Consider the following 25,860-nt stretch of genomic DNA (forward strand, 5'->3'; position numbering starts at 1 on the left):
CCTCCCTCTAATGACTGTTATAACAAGCTCATAGAGCCACTGAAATAGAAAATTACTATTCTGTAGCTGCCCAAAGTGCCACTTTCCTGCATGAAGTTCACCTGTGCCCTGTATGACAGAGTAACTGCCGACTTTTTGAGGTTGACCTGAAGACCCAATAGGGGTGTTCCAACATATTAAAAATCTTTCTGAGTTTCTTCCATTGATGCCACCTTTATTAGTCATCTAAATAGGGGTAGACTAAGATTTTCTGTCTCCTCAGATTTGCTGCGATTACACTTTGCGGATGTTCTAAGAGCTGACTTCGGTCAGGATGGTACGACTTTGCACAAGAAGTGGCATACCACTAAACATAAGGAATTTCTGATACTTCCTTTTTCTGGGGAAGTGAATGTAGGCAGCCTGAAGGTCTATCACGGTTGCTCGGTCATCCTGATTGAGGGTAAATTTGCAGTAACACCAGCGTCCAGAACTTTTTATCTTCTTATTTTGTTCGTTATGCTGAGATTGAGAATAGGCAAGCATTTTTCTTTTGTATCCTTTTTTCAAACTAGAAAGCTACAGAGACAAATTCTCGTTCCATTCTGGTGATTACAAACCTCCTCTGCATGATTCTGTTATAGGATGTTCACTTTCCTTCAAAGCAACTCCTGATGGCAAGCAGATTTGGTGGTATAGTGGTAAGCTAACTGTATTAAAGAGAAAATCCATTCTGAAAAATTGACTATACTTCCACCTTCCCTCTGTTACTCCGGCATGGGGAAGTTATTGCTTAGTGAGGGGCTTTACTGTGGCCACAGATGGTTGCTGGCCTCCCCTTTACCGTGGGGGCTTACATGGTTGGTATGACTGATGTAGTTGTAACCTAAGCAGGGCTTGAGTTCTCTAAAGAAAGAAGCGTTTATCAACCAACCACTTGGTTTTATTTCTGATTTCATGAGGCTCAATCCAGCCTTCAAATGTGAGTAGAGTGAGTTTCGTGAAAATGGCGGATTCAAGATGCATTGTGGAGCCTCCGGTTTGAATCCAGTTAGCCTTAACCAAGCACTTAATTTAACTGTAAGTGCACTTTATTTCTTTTACTTTCAAAAACATTTTATGATAATTTCACTTTTATTTATTTACTATGTTCTAAAATTGGATGCTTTTTTTTTTTTTTAAATGAAAAATAAAATGCAATTTTGTCACTTTCAGCCTCTTAATAAGCTGCAAACCTTTAATTTCATTGTGATGGCCCTCTTTTCGACGGAAAGGTGTTGCATGTGTGTGCAATCATTCATGTTTACATATATTTGTTAAAGTGCTCCAGGTACCGCTACTGATAAAGATATCTGGGAGAGAACGTAACTTAGTATTCACAGAATAAGAATATGGCTACCTTGTCTTATACCAGTGAATATCACACCAATAAAACCTGAGGCAACACCGTGCGGAAATACTGCAACAACTATAGTCAAGGTACTAATATTACAATGCACTATGTCTTAAATGCACCTTTAATAAATACTGCCATTGAAGCAAGAAAACTGCAGACAAACTGATATTTTTATGCTAATGGCTCACCACCACCACATCATGCCCATGAGCTAATAAATGAACCTCTGAAGAGTGTACCTATTTTCAAATCGGCACCCACTTTAACTACTGCATGTCAGAAAGGGCCTATGAAGCCAGGAACATTAGGGCTAAGTACCACAAGCAGACGAACATACATTGCATTTTTCGTAATGAAGGCATTCATCATTTGCTCTATGAGAATAGATGTTTCATGGGGGAGGGAACAAGCTAATAGATTAGTATTTTACCAAGTGAAGCTGATTGAGGGACAATGCCAGGAAGCTATTATTACATGTAGAGCATGTCAACAACCTGTTCGAATTTCTACGTGTACCTTGGATAAGCGCAGCGATTTGCTGGCTCTTCTGGGAAGGCACCTCCTTCATGATATCCAGCGATGTGAATCCCCAGTTATCCTTTATATGCACATCAATACCTTCATAAAAACAGGTGAGAGGAAAAAGAGGTGGTCAAGATCAATGAAATGTTAAACTAGTCTACCCCTAGAACAAACACAATGCAATTTCGATCCCACACCAAGACCATATCACCATTCAGAGCATAGCTCCCTGCCCACTTTAAACAGAAACAGATCGTAATTGCTCACCTCTATATTATGTACAAAGAATTATTTTCCACCGGATATACAAAGACGATCTGTGACAGAGCTGGCAATGCAGGAACCACCAGTGACAAATTAATCATGGAATGGTTTCCTTGGCCATTATGCCTTGTTTTAAGGTTTTGCTACAGGCAGCTTAACTTGTGTGGTAGATCTCATTTTACCAATACTTAAAAAAATGACATGTAAGAATAGTACAGAGATAGTGGGTTTTGGGTCAGCAACCTCCGCTAGTGGCATTCATGGGGTTTTCAGGGTTAAAATTGCCCGGATGAACTATCCATCCAGGCCATTGCATTTTGTGGATGGGTGCACTGTTCAACTTCTGTCTCTACTGGGTTTTGGACTCAAGTAGTCATTTTGATAGTGGCTGCAGAAGCAACACGATGTCTAGATGGTAAACTGGAGTCAGTGCGTGCTTTGTCACTGACAGAATTACATTTTAATTGTTGATTTATCACTTTTTATGCTCAAGAAGGGAGTTCTGCTTGTACTACAAGCTAAACAAATTTACTAATTACACATTAATTTGTTTTACTTCGCTGCAATAACGTTTTTGGATTTAGATTGTTTTGCTCACAAAGATGTGCGCACACACAAGCTTTCTTACATATGCACCAAAAATACTGTCCCATTATCAAAAGTATTATGCAGTATCTTACTGTTTATGTCCTAGAATTCCATTTACAATGTAAACTTAATCTTTAGCTTCCTTTTTATAATACTTGGTTAAGGGTAAACCTCATCTCGTACAATTCAGTCTGATCGACAAGGGGGCCCTAATCCCATCTTCCATATTATTCTACACAAGAGGATGCTTAATTATAATATTTTCCTTCTAGAATAGCTGGGATCATCTGTCAGAAAGAACTCTGAGCACTTAATACAGGTTTTGTCAGTAAGACAATTGCCATTTGTGGTGTTGCCAGGTTTATGGATTTCCTGGGACCTCCTGTGGCAATGAATTTCAAACAGTCAATTAATATTGAAAAACTAGATTAATCTGAAAAGCGATATCACTTTATAAACTGGAGCTCTTTATTTGTAAAACACATTTCCATTAACAAGGAGTCAGACATTGAGTTGCGGACAAAAACAATTTCCAAGCCAGGAGAATATGAAGGGAAATATGTACTGAAACGGGTTCTCGAGGACACATTTAGCAAGATCTGAAGGGTCAGATGTGAAGGATCTTGTGAGACTAAGTCTCAGAAGACACCTTAAATTCACTTCCACATATAGTCCTGATTTTCAAAGCACCATGCGAATCAGAGCTGCCGAACCGCATTGAAGCCAGTTCCTGTGTGTTGGAGTATTTATTTCACTCAGGTAAATGCAGCTGTCGAATGTGTGAATGGTTTAAGTACTGTAAGCAATAACCATAAAAGAGGCAAAATCTTGAAGTTTTTAAAGAACAGTAAATGCGGGAATCATTTAGCAAATGACAATGTTCATGTTAGTATTGGGGAACTGAAATACAAAATGAGTGTTTGAGAGAATCACAAAAACATTGTTGCATGAACAAGAAATAGTGTGAAATGCTTGAGAGAAGCCCAATATACTCATCTGTATAGAATACATTACTGTGCATGGTCCCTAAAGTAGAAGACGAAAATGGAATTTCGAATACAAAATAATGCAACAAATGAGTTAGAGGTTTTAACTACTACCAGTCACAATCAACAAAGCTCATTCTGTTGGAGGCCATGTACTCCCATGAATTATACAGTACTTCATAAGGTCAAAATGGTTATGTGGATGCATCTGAAAGTTTCTCCCTAAGGTAATTTCGGATTTCCAGGCAATTCAAACCATTACTTCACAAATGCTCTTTCAGAATCCTAATCTCCAACAGAGAGATCTCTGAATTCATTAGATAATTTACACTTTATCAAGAAGAATCAAAAGCTATAAAAAAGGGTGAGAACTTTGGCCCTTTACACATTGTAAATAATCACTATCAAGATTAATAGCTTCTTGTATCCTCTTATGCTACGAGAAGGTTAATAAAATGCTTTTCGGCAAACCAAAGGCTCACTCCAGAAGAGGTAAAGTGGCTACTGCTGCGTTAAGAAATATTCCCTTTAAGGAGATTTGTAAAAAAGCTGACTCCTTGAGAAACCTTTTTGCACAATTTTTTTTTTCTTTGTTCTTTCACTTCTTTTATTAAGGAGGGGCTTTCTATTGTATTCAGGGCTTACGATTAACAATCTTATCTTTTTAGGATGGTCTTTTACATAATGCCATACAACGACAGTCCTCTACCCCGGTAGGAAGGCCCTTCACAATCTACCATAAAAGAGAAATTAAAAATGCATCATTAGCCATCCGTAGATTTGTTTCAACCCATTTCAACAGAGCACCAACCTTCATATGTTTAAAGTCTATTGAAAATGTGGAATGTCATCTATTACAGGCTTAGGGTAAATATGCCAAGGAATGAGCAACATATATTTCGCTGTGTGCATGTACAGCCACAAAATAAGACAGTGTGCCTTTTCCAGTATTTCCCTAACCACAGTGGGGAAAAAATGTTCTGTCTGCCTTTACCTGCTTATGTGGTTATTCAGTGCTATAATGCATTGCTTGCACTACTGTAATATATCTATTACCTTCTCCTAATTTTATAAGAAAGCATGTTGGGATGGGAATGTCCCTTGCATGGTGTTAAGCTGAGCGCCCTGCACTGCTTGCCCGTACTACAAGAATCTGTTACTCTGGTTTTTGGCGCCCGCCTCTCACTAATCCATGGTGCACATGTGAAGGTCTAGGCCTACTTGTGAAATACTATGGTTTCTGGACTTGTACTGGTTCTGGAGGGGCGCACCAAGAGAGCCCTCAAAGCGATAGTACGACTCCTGTCCCAGTCATGGGCTTCCTGAGTGTAGGGCTGCAGTGGCAGCATACAGGGTTTTGTTATGCAAACGAGAGCCTACTGGCCCTTTCACCCAAAGTTCGACTGCTAGCGGTGAACCCGGAATCCTAGTGCAGAGATCCCATGCGCCTGGACATATGCATGAATGCTAGTGGAGTTGGTATGCAGTGCCTGCGTGAACTAGAGTGACAACTGTGCAGATTCAATTTAGGAAGCCCCTGGAGTGTTCAAAAGACTGAGATGATGTTTTTCCCTGACAGTTGAAGTGTTTAGATGACATTCCAGAGACTAGAAGAAGGAAACCCAGACGCTAAAGTGGAGAACTAGGCAGGGGGCTTCACATAGGAAATTTGAGTAGGTCCTTTCCAATACAGAGGGCTGCTAATAAGTCTATTGAAAACTGCTATTTGGTGGCTGGCAGGGGTGAATGGTGGGACTGCAATATCTGTAACAAGGTGTGAAGTGTCAGGGTGTGAAGAGCTCCTCAGAAGGGGAGCAGCCTGCTTATACCTCTTTGTGTCCCTACTGTGGGTGCTCCAAACTAGTAACAGCACTGGTGTGACGAGCATCACTCAAGACAAAGGACAAGTCTGGAAGACAGCCTGCTAAAGACACATGAAAAGGGAACCGACCGAGACTGGTTCTGGAAAGCATGAATATAACAGAGCAGTTGACCCCCTTTTTCTTCTAGTTCCAAGTTCTTTCCCCAGAGTACTTCGAGAGCTACTGCAAAACCACCAACTGATGCCTGCACGGTAGACAAACATCCAGAGGTAAGGAGACATCATCTGAATTTCGATTTAGAGCAGAATTTGCTTACCTATCTTAGAAACCTAGGAGTACTGCCAGAGAGGGAAGGGGTGTGACGACAACTGAAGGAGGAGTGGACCATGGGAAGAGGCAGTTGATCCTCATTCCGGGGTCCATCAATCAGAGACTCTGATTGCGTGAGTGGCAGGACCAGGATAGTCGATCCATCTCTGCAATCATAGGAGGCGCAGCATTGTTAAAGCATGCTAACTGGCCGCTCTGTGTTATTCTCGTCCTCACTGCCAGAGAAATGATGTCCAGAGGTTGGCCCAACTGAAGCCAGTATAGACCGCTGTGTGCTGGTGACAACAGATGGCAAGAGCACTGTACCGGTGACCTTTGCAGTGCAGCCCCAACTGCTGAGAAGTAAAGACTACATTCCTGTGATACCTGCCTAAGTATTCACTGTAAGTAGTGCTCTCTGCACTGACCAAAGAGTGCACAGGAGTAAAGCTCTACCCTGAAGAATGAAGCAGTCACCTGGAGGCACCAATAGCAGCAGAACCAGCAACGAAGATCTCGGTGGCCGATCGAAGTACTGCCAATATGCCCTAGCATCACACCAAGAATAAGTAATCGCTACCAGAGCCATACATCATGAGCAGGACTGTCAACCAGTCTCCAACCCAGCCCTAGCGTGACAGACTCACCGAATAATGGAAACTGGCTTGCTGAATCTTCAAGACTCACCTTTGACAACCAACTGCCAGGGACTAGAAGAAGGCAAATGCTAGAAGCACTTACTCCTGCCGCTGGCCCTTCAGAGCCTTGCTGTGTGGCCATATCTCAGCAGGACATCTGTGTGTCGTGTACATTAGATATGCCCACTGTAGGTGAATCCACCGCCCATGGGAAAGCCAAACATGGCCCAGCTCTGCACCAGAAGGAAACCGGTATGACACTATCCAGGCCAAATAGCCCAGAAGAGACTTTTAGCTAGGAGAGGCTGGGGGAAGGGGGTAGCATTGCATCTAAATACGGTCTATATTACAAGAAACCCTAGGACACCAGGGATAAGGGTGTTGAGTAGAGCACCTCAATTTGGACCCCACTTTGAAGCGCATGGGTCTCACTTGCTCCCACAAGTCGTGTACTAGACATGAATGTAGGGTGCAGCAATGTGCTTCTTGATATAATACCCCTTGGTATAATAAAGTACTTGTCCTTTTCTAAAGAGAAGCACTAGGTTTGGCAATTATCTAACTGGGTTGCTAGGTGTAGTGTTCAGAGGTGAGCACAAGCACATCCACACTAACCTCCCTGAGGAACCTTGGACCGATTGCTATCATTACCATTGAGGGTTGAGTGCTGAAAGGTTTTTATTTGGCCCAGTCTGCAGAGCTGAAGTAGGCAAGACCCCAAGAGAGTAGCGGCAAAAATAAAAAAACCCTCATGACTTTGTAGCCCTTGCCTGGCCCCTGTAGTCCCAAATGAGGTCCAGGGGTGTCAAATGTAAAATAGATCTGCTTGATCACGGGATGGGATGCTTCATAAATCTACTTGTCCAGTAAAAAAAAAAATCAATTTGTCTCTTTGGTGCCATGCAGTGAGGGGACAATTGTGACAGCGTTCTCATTGAATCAATGCTCTGAAAATAGCCCTTTGGACTTTGTCAGCAATCACATTTTAGCAGGGTTTGTATTCTAGCAATGTCTGGATTTTTCCAACTATCCACAAATCTACACACTGGAGTTGGAAGTAGCAAGAAGTATTTCCAGGGTGGGAATATCCTTTTAACCTGTGCAACTTTTCATTTTTTCTTGTTTTAGGGGCTTTACCAACTCTTCTCTAATCTATCACAAAGGGACAACTTTATTACTGAGAAGGGCAGAAGTAAAACTCTTTCCTGGGTGGAGAAAAAAGGAGTTGTAGAAAAATTGAACTTTAAAATGCTCAGCAGATCCTCGCATGAGCCAAGATACAAATTCATATTTGGTCACGCAAAAAATACAACTCACAAAAGAGTACGGTTTCCGGTCCCAATTTTGTAAATACTTATAAACTCACTGAAGTCGTAACTAGAAACTATGGGTGCACTTTTATTACTTTCTTAATTTGGGTATCTAATTGCGTCTGGTGGTAGCGAAGGAAATATATACATATATATCAAACCAATACCCTTTCAGACATAGAGTGACTCATAAATGATGCAAATAAGAAGAAGAGAACCCTGGGTAGTTCCCCAGTTTAGGTGGAAAGCAGTTCCTGTATAGAACACTCAACACCAGCGACACTCTAGATCTGCTCACCTCAAAGGTCTGCTTTTCTATCAATGTCTTCAAGCATAGGATTACCACAGTGCCATCCACGCCGAGATAGAAAGGGACAGTCGCTGATGTTGAGAGGGTTCTATGCAGGAGCTGCTACCCACATAAACTTGAGAACTACCCAGAGTTCCCTGCTTCTTTTTTGCATAATTTATGCGTCACTCTATACCTGAAAGGGTATTGTTTTGACTTATACTGGGTGCTCCTTTGGGTCTGGAGAATGCTATACCTCTCTGACGAGCTCTAAGTAGAGCAAAACACTGTCAGGGGTTGCTTTTACTTATTTCAGGTTGGCTTGGTTGGTATTTTACCAATTCAAAGAGGTGATAAATGGCTTTGTCATTTTACAGCATGGAATGGACAGCTCTGTGCTAGTCCTATGCTTAAAGACTTTGCTTTAAAAATGGCAAAAGACTTTGTCCCTTTATATTTGGGCGTGGATTGCACTGTGCTAATCCTATGCTTGAAGACTTTGATATAAAAGCAGACATTCGCTGTTGTGTAGAGTGGGGTGTATGGAGTGTATGGGGTGTGTGTGGGGTGTGTGTGTTTTGCCAAGTTGAAGTTGTTAAACTTTGCAGACCTGTGTACACATTTTATGCTGGGACCACGGTCAGTAGTTCAAGACCAGCTCAGAGCATTTCCTTACAGCACTCACCTTATTAATAAACACTTTTTATTAAAGATCCATAAATACAAGGTTGAACAGCGTGAAAATATGGATGCACATCTTACCTCAACTGTAGTCAATGCTCTTTTATAGGTACATAAAGTGGTACTGTGAACTAGCAGCCAATGAGTTTGTGCTACACAAATTGGGCCTGCTTGTCCAAAGGACAAAATAAATATGAAAACGTCATGTCCTTAACCCCAAACAATACGTCCTGGGCATAGGGCAATATGAATTGCACATTCCATGGGTCTGACAAAGAACATTAGATACTCTTTGAAAAATAAAGCTTCTTTTGTAACAAAAGTATAAACATCTGTTGTGATAAATTCTTACAGCTGTAGCAATTTCAAAATCTTGAATGGGAACAACCAGCAGAGGGTACCTGCTGCTGACATGATGAGAGCGGACATGGCAGGGACCGCCCTGTGAATGCCCACCTGGTTTCACGGAATCTGCAGTGACTGCAACCGCCAACACCAACTCTCCGTGCACGGGAGTGTGTGCTGGAATAAAAGATGGCTGCCAAAGTAAGTGTGCATCCCCTCCAGAGTCATTGATAGCACCCTGGAGAGCACAGACTAGCAACACTGTGGGACTATGCACTATCTGTACTTGGGGCTGTGCTGCGTTGTGAAGACCTGTGAGGACTTGCTGAACACAGCACCCGTTCTCCACCTGAACGCATCATCAAGTGCTGGCTGCAGGGCCCGTTGCCTGCACGATCCCTGAGGTGCTCACTAGTGACAGGGGATCCAGCTTCTCCAACTACTGAGGAGGGGGTCGGAACACTGCCACCTACTGGATTCTCCTGGTCATGCCTGCGTCCCCCTTCGGGCCTGCATTAATCCTCTTGTGACACCAATTGTGTAAGTGATTATTGAGGCCACTGCATGAACTCCTAGAACTCTTGCATGGCACCACGGAGTGATATTAACCCAATTAACCCCCATTGTGAACTCTGAGTGATTTACATACATCAATACGCCACAGAAATGGTGCTCTACTGAGGGACCTTCATAGTTTTTCCAACTGCGCCACAATGCCCCACACACTGTCTCTTAGCCCCCTAACCCCCCGGAGGGGCCAGGCACATAGATTATCCTACCTGAACTGTCTGGCTTATCTGGTGCTGTCATCACTGTGCCAGTATCTTAACGGACCGGCAGACTGCAACAGGGGTGCGCCCGTTTTACCCTGTGGTGCACCAATACGTGCCTTGATCAGAGGGTTTGTGCCTGAGCGCCCTTAGGTGCGACCCCAGTTATCTGCCACGCTTGGCTTGGCTACTCCGGAGCTTGCCCAAACTGGCAGATGATGATGGAGAGGCCCAAGGCCACAAAACAGATGCCTATCGGAAACGAAGAGACATCGACACTCTCCATACCTACGGACAGGACTCTTGACATCCTCTGTCATCTTAAAGAGACCCTTCAAACTCACTCCACAGAGTTTGATAAGGTGCTCCAGGCCATTATGGACAATAAATCCTCCTTGGAGACCGAAATTGACACTGTCTCCCTCAACGCTAATTTGCTAAGAGCAGACCACAGCAAGTTGGCAGACAGAGTTGAGGAAATGTAAAACACCCTGGCTACGGTAAGGACCTGCAGGAATGACAAACACATAGAAAAGGAGGTTGCTAACCTGCATTGCAGAGCGGAAGATGCAGACGGGTGGTAAAGACGCAACAATATCCCCCTGCTGGGCTTTCCTGAACACACAGAGGGTTCCAGCGTACAACTGTTCCTTGAAAAATGGTTGGTAAAGACAGTTCTTGAAAATAAGGCACCAAAATTCTTCTCCATTGAAAGTGGACATCGGGCACCAGACAGTCTCTCCTCCCAGGTGCCTCGCCCTGCCCTATTAAAGCTTGCCGCCTCAGTTATTGTGATCTGCTGCTGCAACGATTTCGTACTAAGGGCCCCTAGCATTATGAGAACATGACTATCACAGCATATCCTGATTTCGACCCAGAGTTACAACGCTGCCGGGGCTCTTATTCCAAAGTCAAGCAACCTCTCTGAGAAATATAACTTAAATATGCTCTTCTGCTCTTGGTGAAACTCAGAGTGGTGGATGGCAAAACAACCCACGTCTTCCATTCCCCGGAGGATGTGTGGACCTTAATCCTTGCTAAGGACCTGGTGCATACTCCCCCTCAGGATTCCAGCACTGGTGGCTGGCTGGTTCCCAAATTCAGATGTCACAAACGTAGATCCCTCAAGAAAAAACCGACAAAGCCTCAGCAGGAAGCAGAGCAGGACTGTGCAGTGTCGGAAGCCTCCCTCTGCCGCATTAATTCCTATGCACCTCAGTGCACATATCGGAGTCGGGTTTGGACTCGGGTGGCTCGCTTCAATCGACCGATGGGGCCCATCAGGGCCAGAAAGTCAATCCACGATGACTTATAAGGCTGGTCCTTCTATTCCAGAGATGTCTGTCCAGGTGTGGTGAGCCTTATTCTGATTTTGATACTTCCCCCATAGGTCAACAGCATTGTTTGGGGTGGCTGGATGGAACACCATCCGACACGGGCCTAGACCATGAACACAGGGAACACAACACACAACTCTTACGGAGAGGATAAAAAGTGGAAACCCTATGCAACGCCATGTCCCACCAGTGCTCCCACGTGGACTTTAATGACTGCTTTTTTTCTCTTACACTGTTATTGCTTTATAGTTGGATGTTTTTGGACGGGCTCTAACAGAGCAACTGTCTGGGGAGGGAACCAGTTACCCTGGTTGGTTGATGTTAATGTTTACCACCCTGCTTGGTTCTGCCTAATGATGGTACTATTGCTCAAATGCATGCCGTACGTGAGCTCCTGACCACAAGGAGGAGGATTTCACTGGGTGTGACCATATGCGGGCTGGGTGAATGTGGGGTCCTTACGCCCTTCACAGCTGATCTTGCCACAGAAATCCACGGCTGGGGTGGCACCTGCGGAGGATCTATCGGGGGGGGGGGGGGAAGGGGGGGGTTAAATAACAGGCTGTCTCATTTGTGTGCTGATATGATTTAAGTAAATGCTTTGATTATGCCTATGACTGGGTTTGCTGTTCAAGCACATGATATACGGGGATACCTGATCACATGGAGGTGGGTATCATCAGGAGTGTCCGAGGGACGACTGGAGTAACGGGGGTCCCAACATTCTCTGAACTAGACACTACTGTTAAAATCCATGGCTGGGGCGACGCGTGACATTCACACCCCACAATATAATGCCATCACTTGGAACATGTGCGCATGGCCACTCGAACTAAGTAGTACCATATTCACACCCACCTTAAACACCGCCAGGTACACATTGCTATGCTTCATGAAACCCATCTTACCATCTCAGAATTGAATGAGGTTCGCACAAAATGGAGGGGACAGGTGTATGGCATGCTCTCATCTGGGTTGCCCCAGTGGTCCCCTTTGTCTTGGGCACACATAGGGTGGAAACAGATAGCCGCTATGTAATCTTAAACTGTCACTTGGACAAAGTCATGAACCAATCAGGCTTTTTCGACGCACTAACACTGGCACTCTTTAAAGACCCTTCCCCCTGTGCTGTGGAGCGGCATTTTAACTGTACACCGAAGGTGAGCTTTAAGCAGTCCATGCATCCGCACACAGCTGCAAGTAATGGCACCACACAGCACTTTGCTCGTTGGCTCACCCATTTGAGCATGCACGATGCGGTGCCACTTTCGCACCCACTGCAGCGCGAATACTCTTTTTTCTCCCCAGTGCATGACGTACATACTAGATTTGACCTCTTTTTGTGTGATGGCCAGCTAAGCTCACCCACATGGCGGCTGCAGGTCGAAGCTCTTTCTGACCCTACATTTCGTGCAGACCTAAAAAAAATGGATTGACCAGAGCTTTGAACTCGACTGCGGCTCCGCTTCGTCCCAAACCACCAAATGGGATGCGGTCACTGCCAGGTAGCATCCTGGGGATACATCTGTTCGAAGAGCTGTCAGTTAATGAACATGACCTCAGATCCCTGGAAGTTCGGGTTGCCAATCAGGCAACTCCGGCTGAACAACTTCGGCAAGTACGTAAACAGTGCAATGACACCAAGGCGCAAGTGAGTAGACACGATTATAGATGACTGACAGCCCTGCAGCATACTGAGAGGAACCACTCGGGTAGGTTGCTAGCATGGCTCACACACGAAGACCAATAGCGATCCCCAATTGGTGTGCTCCGCCGGACCGATGGTGAGTTTCGTCATCACAAACCTAACCATTAAAGTGAACTTCCGGGATTATCGGGAGTTATATACTGCACCCCAACCCCTTGGCGAACACGTGAGTTCTTTCGCAGCTTACAGTTGGCACGGTTGAACCAGCTGCACTGCAGCGAACTAGACAGGCCCCTACAACTGGAGAAGATACAAGCAGCCATCTCCCAGATTGTCCGCAACAAAACCCCGGGCACCGACGGACTACCAATTGAGTATATAGCAGCTCCTAATGGGCGCTGAGGCTCAGTCGAAGAGCCAGGTCTTGAGATCCTTCCAGAATTGGGTCAGTGACAGGGATAGCCTGAGGTGGAGAGGAAGGATGTTCTAGGTTTTGGCGGCAAGGTAGTAGAAGGATCTTCCTCCGGTCTGGGTCTTGCGGATCTGATGGATGGTGGCAAGGGCCAGTTCTGCAGAGTAGAGGTGTCTGATGGGTACGTAAAAGGAGGCGGTGGTTCAGATATGCTGGTCCGGCGTTGTGGGGAGCTTTGTAGGCATGTATGAGGAGTTGGTGGACTGGGAACCAGTGGAGTTCTTGCAAGTGTTCGGAGATGTGGCTGTGGCAAGGGATGTTGAGGATCAATCTGGCTATGCCGTTCTGAAGGTTCCTCAGGGGTTTCTGGATGATGCCTGCAAGGAACGCAATATAGACAAAGCAGTTGGCTCTATCCGCCAATTCCTTCAGTTCAGGCACTCGCTCTCTCTGTCCCCCCTGGGCCATATGGCGATCTCTAAAATGCTGATATTACCTTACTGTTATACTTTAGCTGCCCTCCTGATTGTGCTTCTAAAATGATCTTCCCTGAACTCAATGGATTATTGCTAGAGCTTCAACAACCATTATCAGAAGGTGGGCTTGGGAGCGCCTAACTTCAAATTTAATTAGGCGGCAGCACAACTGCAATGGCCATTGGTGTGGCTACGGACACCAAAATGCCCTGAGTTGCCACACATTTGTGAGGTTCTAAGTGATGTAAATACCTTCATATGGCTCTATGATACCACTGTATGCCCCCATGGAGGGAGACAACAAATGGCAGTGGCCCTTTCCTGTTGGTGAAAATATGTACACCCCAGAGACCTTTGACCGTATTCTCGGTTGATCAGTCTATGGGAGCTGCCCAGCTTACAGGCCACATTACAGCACATTGACCTGACCCCATGGAGAAAGGTGCAAGTTGTTCAAATGGGGGACCGCTATAACGAAGGGACAACAATGTCTTTCCAGTAGGTCAAGGACACCTACGGCCTGGGCCCAGGTCAGTTCCTAACCTTTCATGCCATACAACATGCACTGCGCCACACATTGGACCAAAGGGGATGCAAATCCCCCCACCTCAGAGGTATTGAATAGGCTGTTGACGTCTGTGACCTCACGATACACCAACACACCCCTTTATACCTCACTCATCGCTTCCCTTTATACATCACTCATGCAATTGGGGCACTTGATGCAGCCTGAACACCGGCACTTGAGTTGAAAGGGATATCCCGTAACCCAGGCTCCGCTTCACACAATTCAATTACTAACACCATGCCTACCTCTCCCCAAAATCAATTAAACACGTTCCCTGCACTTTCTCCAGAGTGCCCCTGTTGTAAACTACAAAACTCTGACTTTTCACATGGTATGAGCCTACTCAATGCTACACAGTTTGGCTAAAGTTACCACCACAGTAGTTGAAATGTCGGCACACGACCTCACACCTACTCCTGAATCCTATCTGCTGGGTCTGCACCCCTGGGCCAGGGGGAAAGAGATCTAAACCGTTCCATTGACTTTGCCTTTGTGTTATTCAAACACCAAATAGCTATAGTGTGGAAATCTCCCACTCTTTCGGCGCTGGCTTACTGTACTGTTGATGTGGACCAGAGCTTAAGCCCACACACCTAAGCTGCTTCGCATGAGAGGAGACTACTGCATGAGCGGGGAATGTTGGGAGACCTGTAAACTCAATGTGGAAGCCAAAACCAATGAGTGCCCACCTTGAAAAACACTTCCACGCTCGCACACAAAGCACTAATTGCCTTCCAATCAAACGACACTTCACCAAATGCCTGTGGGGCACACGTAGTCCCATGACCATAGTGCCAACACTACGCACGCCCCCCGTTACACACATCAGATCCTGACACTTCCATCCCTATGGCATAAATAGCACTATCATGGCAAAAGCACCCCCTCTCTCATTGGGTCGGCCAGGGAGGATTGTTTGAAGTGTGCTCCCAATGCCCATTTGCCCTGGCACCCTCCTCACCCACCTCACACCCTTACCACTTGGCGAATTTCCAGAGCGCTCAGTCTTTAATTTTTATTTTGGTTTTCCACTTCCTCTTTCTTTTCTCCCCATGTCATTTTTTATTTAGTTGAGCTATATTGCACAGGTATTTGCTGTTTTCTCTATGTACATTCCTGGCTAAATGTTTGGCAATATACGACTATCATTTGAACAAAATACATTCTCATTTTCATGCAGACTTGATGGCTTACTTACCGAAGTTGTAATGATATGTACAAAATCGTAATAAACACATTAAAAACAAGCATTGGCAAAGCCAATAGGTCTCGCCCATAGGCGAGTTTTCGCCTTTGGGTGGGAGTGGCGAACGGGGGCAAGGAGGGAGAAACAGTCAATCAAAAATCTACAGTTTTAACCTACTAGGCATGATTCATTTCTCATCATTGCACCCTAAAGTAATAACATGCCCTGACGCTGCGGATAAGGTCTGTGCTTGTTATATGATGGGGCTCTAATTACACCATGTTTTGTATTCCTAATTACACAAAGGGCATTCTTATTAAATATCAAATGATAAAAGAAGGGGAACTCTTTTTGTCTCCCTTTCTGTCTCTGTCATAGCACCGCACGCATAGATGGAACTATCCAGAATTAAAGTGCCTAGAAGCCCCCACTGTCATCCCGAAGGGATGCGTCATTATCAAAGGCAGTGGTAAGGGAGGTGTCTGCTGCACCTATACCGGTAGAGCACTGAGAAGGATAGGGACACAGGGTGCTTCATGGTCCCTGTATGAGAGTATCATTTGTATAGCGCCTCCAACCCCAGAGAGGCCCAGAAGCGCTTTTACCGGGAACAGGTAGCACTCAACCCAGTTCTAGAACTAGGTCTCACTCTGCAACCCCGTGTCCTCGGTGCAGCTCCTTTCACAGTACTGCAGCACTCACTGCCGTCCTGGGTGCGATGAGAAATATTACTTCATAGTACCCGTAGTTCTGAACTACAAAGAGTGAGTCTGCGAGGGATACTCCGCTGGCTTATACTGTCCTCAACACAACCTCCAGGGACAGATGAACTCCCTAAAGAAGAACTCTCTCCTGCGATCGCCCTGTCTTCGGTCAGCATAAGAAAAGTTAGGACAGTTCGTAAAATACAAGTTCATTCAAGCAATCCCTAGAAACGAAGCTCCAGGGGCAGATTTTCGGAATAAAATAAAGCTAGAGGCTGTCCAGTCATGTTTTGAAAAATCAGTCTTACCTGCCCAAGTTTTTAAAACTTGAGTCATTTTCCTGGACGGGAAACTTGGAAAGCTAAGAACTACCCTGACGATGCTAAGCACACGGACTAGAGCCCCCAAATCACCTGACTGAAGATACTCAGCAAGATACAAAAACCGGCTTAAATTAGCTGACTAAAAACATCAAGAGGGCAAAAGGCAGACTTGGGCATTAGACACAAAAGAACACAAAAATTAAAACTACCTGCACTGAACACTCGGTACACGAGGAATGCAGCTGTCCCCCTGCGCACTGCTGCTCGCTCCCAAGAGCAGAACGCCGTAGGAGTGAACATTAAAAAAAAGACATGGACATGCGCCCGCCTTCAGCCATTTGCTTGCTTTCATTATTGAAAGACACACGCAAAAGCCATTCCTATGTGTGGGAGGAGTCAGACCCACACAGAGTAAACAAAAGAAGCCTCGCAGAGCAGCGCATGCGTGCTGGCTCAGACTCGATCTAAAAAAATAAAAAGGACTTAATTTCTTTCCATTATGCAAAAAAAGAAAATGAATTTGACAAGAAAGCCAATTAATGATGAGAAAAGGCTAACTAAGAGGCCACAGTAAGTACTTGTTTCGCCCACAATAGCTCTTGGTATAGGCAAGACCTAAAATGGTTACAAGGTTGCCATCGTGATCCGCACATCAGCTTATGTTTTAGCAACACAGAGGTTTGGCAGTATGTGCATCTCGACACGCGTTCCCTAGGTGAGGCCGACAGTGAAGCAGTGGTACTAACTTTAATATTTCTACCTCCCCTTCCTCTTCTAAATGAATTGCCAGCACATTCAAGTCTAATCTAAACCCCTTTCTTCCACCCAGTTCCTGCATTTTACGAAATCAAGCCAGCAGCTAAAGTACTGTTTTTAAAATGACTTCCGACTCCACTATAGCCATTTCTTTCTTTATTCATGTTGCTATTCAAAAATGTATAACTGCCTTGTCTACCATGTGCGACATACCCCCCTACACCCACCCCCACCTCCCAAATGTTTTGTTTTACACAGCAGTAAAAAGCCATGCGAGGGAAGGAATATGCTACTTACCAGTATGCTTTTGTTCTTGGCATGTAGAGCTGCAGAGCCACACACTAAGGACAAGATCGCCATCTGGTGTTGGACTCGGATGATTGCAGGTTGTTGTTGTCTTCGGAAGAAGTCTTTGGTCACGAGATTGGTGACTCCTACCCTGGACAACAGTGCGCATGGGCATCCACTCCATCCTCAGATTGTTTTTCATCATGATGGGAAATGATGGAGTGAGTAAGAAGTAAAGAGAAAGGATGTCCATGTGTAGTGTCTAATTAAGACAATGCTGGAACAGATACAGGTCCCGGGGAGGCGGGTGGGCGTGTGTGGCTCTGCAGCTCTACATGCCAAGAACAGAGGCATACTGGTAAGTAGCATATTCCGTTCGAGGCATATAAGCTGCAGATCACACACTAAGGATAGACTATATAGCAGTGTCTCCCCTAGCGGTGGTCACCTGTATCAGTTGCAGCAGTTTGGAATAGAGTTTTTAGGACAGCTTGGCCTACTGAAGCTTGTTGTTTGGATTGCACATCAACACAGTACTGCTTAGTGAAGGTGTGTGTAGTAGACCATGTGGCTGCTTTGCAAATGTCTTCTAAGGGGATGTTCCCTAAGAATGCCATAGAGGCCCCTATTTTACGCGTGGAGTGCGCCCTAGGGGGAACGGTAAGAGTACGTTTAGCTTTTTGGTAACATATTTGGATACATTTGACTATCCATCTGGCGATACCCGATATGGAAATGGGGTTGCCTTTGTGTGGTGGAGCGAAAGCAACAAACAGTTGCTTGGTTTTCCGAAAAGGTTTGGTTCTGTCGATGTAATAGAGCAAGGCCCTTTTAACATCCAAGGTATGAAGTGCCCTCTCGGCTACTGAGTCTGGATTAAGACAGGCAGTTCCACAGACTGGTTTAGATGGAAAGGGAAAATGACTTTAGGGAGGAATTTTGGATTCGTCCTAAGAACCACTTTGTTCCGATGTAGTTGAAGGAAGGGTTCTTCGAGAGTCAAGGCTTGTATTTCACTTACTCTTCGCAGGGATGTGATTGCGATGAGGAAAGCCACTTTCCATGTTAGGAACTGCAGTTTGCATTTGTGCATTGGTTCAAATGGTGGACCCATGAGCCTTGTTAGAACAATATTAAGGTTCCACACCGGGGAAGGCGGTAACCTTGGAGGAATGATTCTTTTAAGACCCTCCATAAATGCTTTAATAGCTGGTACCTTAAAGAGGGACAGGTGTTGTCTATTTTGCAAATAGGCTGCTAATGCCGCTAGATGTAGACGTATAGAGGAATACGCTAAATTGCATTGCAAGTGCAATAAATAGCAAATGATGTTCTGGATGGAAGCATCCAGTGGTTGTAGGTCATTGTTAGCGCAGTAAATGGCAAATCTTTTCCATTTTGCAGCATAGCATGCCCTAGTAGTCGGTCTCCTGGCTTCCTTAATGATATTCATACAGTCTGGAGGAAGGTTGAGGTACCCGAACTCTAAGACTTCAGGTGCCAGATTGCCAAGTTCAGTGTTTGAGGATCTGGGTGTCTGATTTCTCCATGGTTCTGGGTTAAGAGATCCGGGGAGAGATGCAGTTTTTGATGTGGAACTAGCGATAGTTCCAAAAGTGTGGTGAACCAGGGTTGACGTGCCCAAGTAGGAGCCACTAGGATGAGTGTCAGGGACTGTTGTTTCAGTTTGCGTACCACAAATGGAATGAGAGGGAGAGGCGGAAAAGCGTACGCAAATCTGCCTGACCAGTTCATCCATATTGCATTGCCCTTCGATCGCGGGTGCAGGTACCTGGCAGCGAAGGTTGGGCATTTTGCGTTTTCTGGTGTGGCAAACAGGTCTATGTCTGGTTGTCCCCACTTTTGGAAGAATGGGAGAAAAACTGGGGTGTAGTTCCCATTCGTGTATCTGCTGTGTGTGGCGACTTAAGAGGTCGGCCACCTGGTTCTGAACCCCTGGGAGGTGTTCTGCTAGCAGGTAGATGTTCCGGGGAATTGCCCATCTCCAAATTTGTTGCGCCAGTTGGGACAGTTGTAGAGAATGTGTCCCTCCTTGTTTCTGTATGTAATACATTGTGGTCATGTTGTCCGTGCGGATGAGGACAGTTTTGTTCTGGAGATGCACTTGGAAGGATTTCAGGGCTAGGAACACCGCTAGAAGTTCCAGGTGATTGATGTGGAACTGTTTTTGTTGAGTGGTCCACCGTCCCAGAGTTGTGTGTTGAAGGAGGTGGGCTCCCCACCCTGCGAGAGATGCGTCGGTGGTCAGCACAACTTGTGGAAGGGGCTCCAAGAACGGCCGCCCTTTGGACAGGTTGATGGTGTTCCACCACTTCAGTGAGCGAAGTGAGCGGCTGTCCACCAACACCAGATCGGTAAGTTGTCCGTGGGCCTCATTCCACTGTTGTGCTAGACATTCCTGTAAGGGACGCATTTGAAGGCGTGCATAGGGTACTATGGAGATGCATGACGCCATCATGCCTAAGAGTTGCATGAACACTCTTGCGGGGAGAGAGTGTTGCGTTTGAAATGTTTTGATCAGACTTTGTATGTTGGCTATCCTGGCTATGCTGAGATAAGCTACGGCTTTGGCTGTGTTTATGGTGGCTCCCAGGTATTGTTGTACTTGGGAGGGTTGTAGTTGAGATTTGGGATAGTTGATGGTAAATCCCAAATTGTGCAGGGTTTGAATAGTGCGGTGGGTGTGGTGAACGCATTTGTCTAGAGTATTGGCTTTTATGAGCCAGTCGTCCAGATAGGGGAAGACATGGATTTGTTATCTCCTGAGATATGCTGCCACAACTGCCAAGCACTTGGTGAACACCCTTGGTGCAGTTGTTACTCCGAATGGGAGAACTGTATACTGATAGTGTTGACCGTCTACCACGAATCGTAGATACTTCCTGTGAGCGGGATGCATAGGGATGTGAAAATATGCGTCCTTGAGGTCTAATGTGGCAAGGAAGTCTCCTTGTTGAAGTAATGGAAGGACCTGTTGGAGAGTGATCATGTGGAAATGATCTGATTGTATGTACTGGTTCAGTAGTCTGAGGGCCAGTATGGGTCTCAAGGTTTTGTCCTTTTTGGGAATGAGGAAGTATAGAGAATATACTCCTGTGCCCTGATGTTGTAGTGGAACAGGTTCTATTGGGTTTTTCTGAAGCAATGACTGTATTTCCTGTTTGAGGACTGTGAGGTGGTGAGACGTCATGGGACGGTGTCTGGGTGGTATGTTTGGGGGCGGGTTTATGAGTTCGAGGCAGTAGCCATATTGGATAATTTGTCTTACCCACCTGTCTGTAGTGATGGTATTCCAGACAGGTAGGAACTGTTGAAGCCTGCCCCCGACCGGAGTGGAATGGTCTGGGGGGAGTGGTGGCAAGTCACTGTTTGGTGGCTGTAGAGGAGCGGGTGTTGTTGTTACCCCGTCCCCGGCCTTTATTATTGTTTCCCTGATACCCTCCTCTAAAATATCCTTTGTTAGGGGATGTTTGACCCGATGTTTTGAAGGTGGAAGAGTTGTCTGTTCCCACATTTTTGGAAGCTCCACTATAAAAGGAGCGACGAAAGGAGCCTCTGGGTTGAGTAGACTGCAATGCTCCCATAGATTTTGCAGTTTCATTATCTTTCTTCATTTTTTCTAGGGCAGTGTCTACTGCCGGGCCGAATAGTTGCTCCTGATTAAAGGGTTGAGCAAGAATGGAGGTTTGTACTTCCGGCTTGAAGCCGGAGATGCGCAGCCATGCGTGGCGTCTAAGCAATACGCTTGTGTTGACCGCCCTAGAGGTGGTGTCCGCTGCGTCTAATGCACATTTAATGGAGGCATTGGATATTAGTTTGCCTTCTTGTATGAGGTCAGTGGCCTGTGTTTTGAAAGGTTCAGGCAGGTGTTGTAAGAGATCCTCCAGTTGATCATAATGGGCTCTATCATAACGAGCCAATAGGGCTTGTGTATTTGCGATACGCCAGTGGTTAGCCGCTTGAGCGGCAACCCTTTTTCCGGAAGCCTCCAGGAGTTTAGACTCCTTGTCTGGGGGCGGCGTGTCTCCGGTTGTTTGGGAGTTGGCCCTTTCCCTGGCATTGGAGACGACTAGTGAGTCTAGGGGGAGTTGCGCCTTGATGTACGCAGGATCTTGTGGCGCTGGTCTGTATTTTTTTTCTATTCTGGGGTTGAGAACCCTGGCCCTGACAGGGTCTTTAAAAACCTCAGTGGCATGCTTTATCACTCCCTTAATCATGGGTAGAATGTGGACTGTTCCCTGGGACTGCTCAAAAGTGTCAAGTAGAAAATCCTCCTCAGGAGTGTCGGTGTGCATGGTGACACCATGAAACGATGCTGCTCTGTTAATAAGCTGACCGAACCCTAAATGGTCAGCAGGAGGGGAGGGTTTTGAGGGGTATGGAGCGGGGTCAGGCACATCAGGCATAGGGTAAGTCCAGTCATCTACTGGTGCTGTGTCCGGGAGTGTAAAGGGATCAGTAGGATCAGTGGGATAAGTAAAGAAATCTGGGTCTCCCCCTCCCCCAAAATCATCATCATCCTGTGGAGGTGGTGTATGCGAAGGAGATGGTAGAGGTGCAGGCGGTGGGGGTTGGGGGGGATGGAATAGGAGGTAATGTAGGAGAGGAAGGACGTATGGGTGAAGTGGCACAGTCCTTCTTTGGAGGTGCTGGAGGTGGTGTTGAGTCCAGCTTCCTTTTCTTGTAGGGCACCGCTGTGACATGTCCAGTGTTCGGATTTATGTAAATCCGTTTTTGCTTAGGATCAGGTCGAAAGAGTTCCTTAGTGTCCGAAGGCGGCTGTGGCGCGGGTTTTTTCGGTCCTTTATGGACCTGTTTTGGCACCGAAGATGTTTTGGGTGCCGAAGAACTTTTCGGTTCCGGTAGATTTTTCAGTGCCGAAGAACCTTTCGGTGCAGAGGAGCTTTTCGGTGCAGAGGAGCCTTTCGGTGCCGAGGAGCCTGTCGGTGCCGAGGAGCCTGTCGGTGCCGAGGAGCCTGTCGGTGCCGAGGAGCCTGTCGGTGCCGAGGAGCCTGTCGGTGCCGACGAGCCTGTCGGTGCCGACGAGCCTGTCGGTGCCGACGAGCCTGTCGGTGCCGACGAGCCTGTCGGTGCCGACGAGCCTGTCGGTGCCGACGAGCCTTTCGGTGCCGGTGGAGACCTCGGCGCCGAAGAACGTTTCGGTGCCGGTGGAGATGTCGGGACCGAGTGACGTTTCGGACCCGATGGAGATTTCGGTCCTGAAGCCTGCTTTGGTGCCTAAGGTATTATAGGCACAATTACATGAGGTTTGCTCGAGCCCGAGCCACCTGCAGGCTTACTCTTCTTCGCAGCCGGGCCCGAGGGCGGGGCTTCAGAAGATGTTTTTGGATCGCGACTGGGCCCAGTTGGCAGAGTCTTGACCAATGTCTTTTTGGGTGGTGTTGGGGTAGGGGGGCTGGTACTCACGGGCTCCCCCGGATCTGAATCGTCGGCCTCGGACACGATTTGTAGATCTTCGGAGTCATCGTCAGGGACGTCCTGTGCAAAGATGTCTTCTGGTTCCGGAACCGGCTTGGCCATGATATGGCGTCGAGCTCTTCGGTCCCGGATGGTTTTCTTTGAGCGGAATGCGGCGCAGGCAGGACAGCTGGATTCGTTGTGGTCTGGTGAAAGGCACAAATTACAGACCTCGTGGTGATCGCTATGAGGGAACTTTGCTCCACATTGGGGGAATTTTTTAAAAGGTGTCCTTTCCATCAGCCGCGTCCGGAGTCTGTCCGATATGGTTTTCGACGTTGAATTTTGAAGTTATGAGAGTTGTAGTGATTGCTATAAGTTTTCTGCTGGAGCGGAAAAAAGTTCATCCGAACCCAATGGCGGAAAAAAACAATCTGAGGATGGAGTGGATGCCCATGCGCACTGTTGTCCAGGGGAGGAGTCACCAATCTCGTGACCAAAGACTTCTTCCGAAGACGACAACAACCTGCAATCATCCGAGCCCAACACCAGATGGCGATCTTATCCTTAGTGTGTGATCTGCAGCTCATATGCCTCAAACATTGCATTTATAAAATAAGGCACTGCCCCGAAGAGTGTAAACTGTACATCTGAGTGGTAATCTAAATATATGATTATAGTTCTCACTATAAGGTAATACCAATGCAAAAATGCGAACTTCTAATCAGTGAGGCAGTGGTGAGTGAAACCAAAACCTCCATCACGAGCCATTAAACATAAAGCCATATATTCTTGTCAGGTCAACCCCCTACCCCACCCCAACCCCTTCTCCATGCCCACCAGCCTCATTTCTCAGAAGGGATGACAAGCTCATTTAAAAGTAGCAACACTCTCCACGGACAAGTAGCAAGGCAGCTTGGCAAAGAGATCATCTTCTGCATTCAGTTTTCATCAATTCACATATTGGAACTACCCCATCAGCCTGGAAGTCCTCATGAAATTTAAAACAGTGTCACATATGTGTGAACTTGTTCACTGTTTTATTTAGTATGAACCATGCATGGAACAAATGTATATAGCAATAATTGCACATTAATTTAGGAAGAAATAATAAATACCCTGGCAGTAAAATAACCCAGGGCAAATGTCTTTTTAAAAGGCTAGGCATCTTGTAGCAAGTATGAGGGAGGGAGAAAATGTTAAAGAGCCTAGGAGAGCTATCAAGAAAGTATGTTTAGAGGTATGTGAATTTTTCACCACTGGGATGTCAACTCGAGCACATAGTCTGTATTGAGTGTGTGTATGTAAGCAATATTTCTACAGCACTAACCTAAACAACAAGCATTTGCAACGCAATCGGTCTCGCCTTTGGGACCTTATATGTATTTAGCTATGCAGAACATTAGCCTGGGTGCTGAAACATCTACAGTTCTATAACATGGAGGGAAAGTAAGCACCAAACTGCGTGACACACCAGGTATGGGTACAAATGGAGAGAAATATTGCCTTTCAGCGGGAAATGGTAAATAGTCGATGCGCAGTCGATGCAGGCCTTGAAGTCGTGGCTCGAGCCCCCATGGTAGACCTGATTGGAATCTGTCACAGACATTTGTTTGAGACTGTCCCTACAGGGCTAAAAACCTGCAGTTTTTGGGGGTGACATCCCTTGAAAACGTAAGAAAATGTTGAGTTAACATTTCAAAGAGACATGAAGAGAGCTCCGTATCCACGTCTGGAGGCATGGAAAGAAAGGCACTGATATCAGTGCGTAGGAGTGGTACCTATATAGGTTTCGCACATCACTTTTGGAGTGGAACAGTGTCGGTGCATAGCTGCACTGCGCCACCTTCCAGCATGCAAACGTACTGCACAAAGGTTTCCATGTCCAGCCTGACACCTGGTGAATATTGAAAGGTGATGAATGTACGGCTAGAAGTAGATCAGACAAAAGGAATACTTCGGGATTTTATGACCTCCTGGATTGTCATCAATTTGCAGTCAAAACAATGGCTGAATTTATTAGACATCAATTGTGTGAGATTGAAGGAGGGGAATGATTTTATGGATTGACTAATCGAGTTATCAGTCCACCCCCACACCCCGAATTGCCTTTTTGGGCTCAGAGTATTGCACCAAGATGTGGAGTAATACCAGTGGTAAAGGATAGGTCTCCAGCCTAGTGATAGCGGTCTTCCTCAAGGCGAATGATGGCCTTGAGATCTCAATAATGTCACAAGGAGAGTTTCTGGTGTAGGAGGCAGAACATTATACAGGTTAACAGTGAATATGAGATATTTCTCACAAAATGAGTGCTGGGATCATTTTCAGACGTCTGTTGTGGATCAGTTTTCTGCTGTTGTCTAACTGGTTTTGGGAATCTACAAAATCTTGTACATATTCTGATATAAACTCTCATCTTGCAGTTTCTTGGCAGTGGAGGAGCAGCCTTCACAGTTTCTAAAAACTCTACCTTCTGGAGCTCTCTGGTCATCAATTCAGGTCCTTGATCCAGCGAGTTATCTTTCAGATTAAGGCTCATATCAATCAGAACCAACAGGTTATTATAAAGCAGTGGATGACTTCACCTACATTCTGCTCTAGCCCCAATGCCCATATGCTCCATTAAATAAAGAGATCTCACAGCTTTTGTGTCTGGCGGATTCTTCCACATCTCTTTATTTTACCACAGGTAACATTTGATTTAAGTATTCTTCCTTTAACTAAATCCTGGGGGTTACTGTGATTCACCTATTTTCTTATTTAGTTCACTACCCCTTATGCAACATTGAATAGGCAAATCAATTTCCTCCAGGCCTACCTTCT

General features: G+C 45.9%; 1 protein-coding gene across 19 annotated transcripts in view; it reads right to left on the reverse strand.

The window, feature by feature from the left end:
* ANKS1A (ankyrin repeat and sterile alpha motif domain containing 1A) overlaps positions 1–25,860 on the reverse strand; it is a 1,389,901-nt gene that overhangs the window by 778,541 nt on the left and 585,500 nt on the right. For all 19 annotated transcript variants that reach the window (XR_014978931.1, XR_014978928.1, XR_014978939.1 and 16 more), the window contains one exon: positions 1,892–1,993. Coding sequence is in view for 16 of the 19 variants with exons in the window: in XM_085645485.1 (XP_085501611.1) it covers positions 1,892–1,993 (102 nt within the window). In the remaining 3 variants the exon portion in view is untranslated. The remainder of the gene's footprint in view (positions 1–1,891; positions 1,994–25,860) is intronic.

This window comes from Triturus cristatus, chromosome 1_1 (genome assembly GCF_964204655.1).
Source record: "Triturus cristatus chromosome 1_1, aTriCri1.1, whole genome shotgun sequence".
NCBI lineage: Eukaryota > Metazoa > Chordata > Amphibia > Caudata > Salamandridae > Triturus > Triturus cristatus.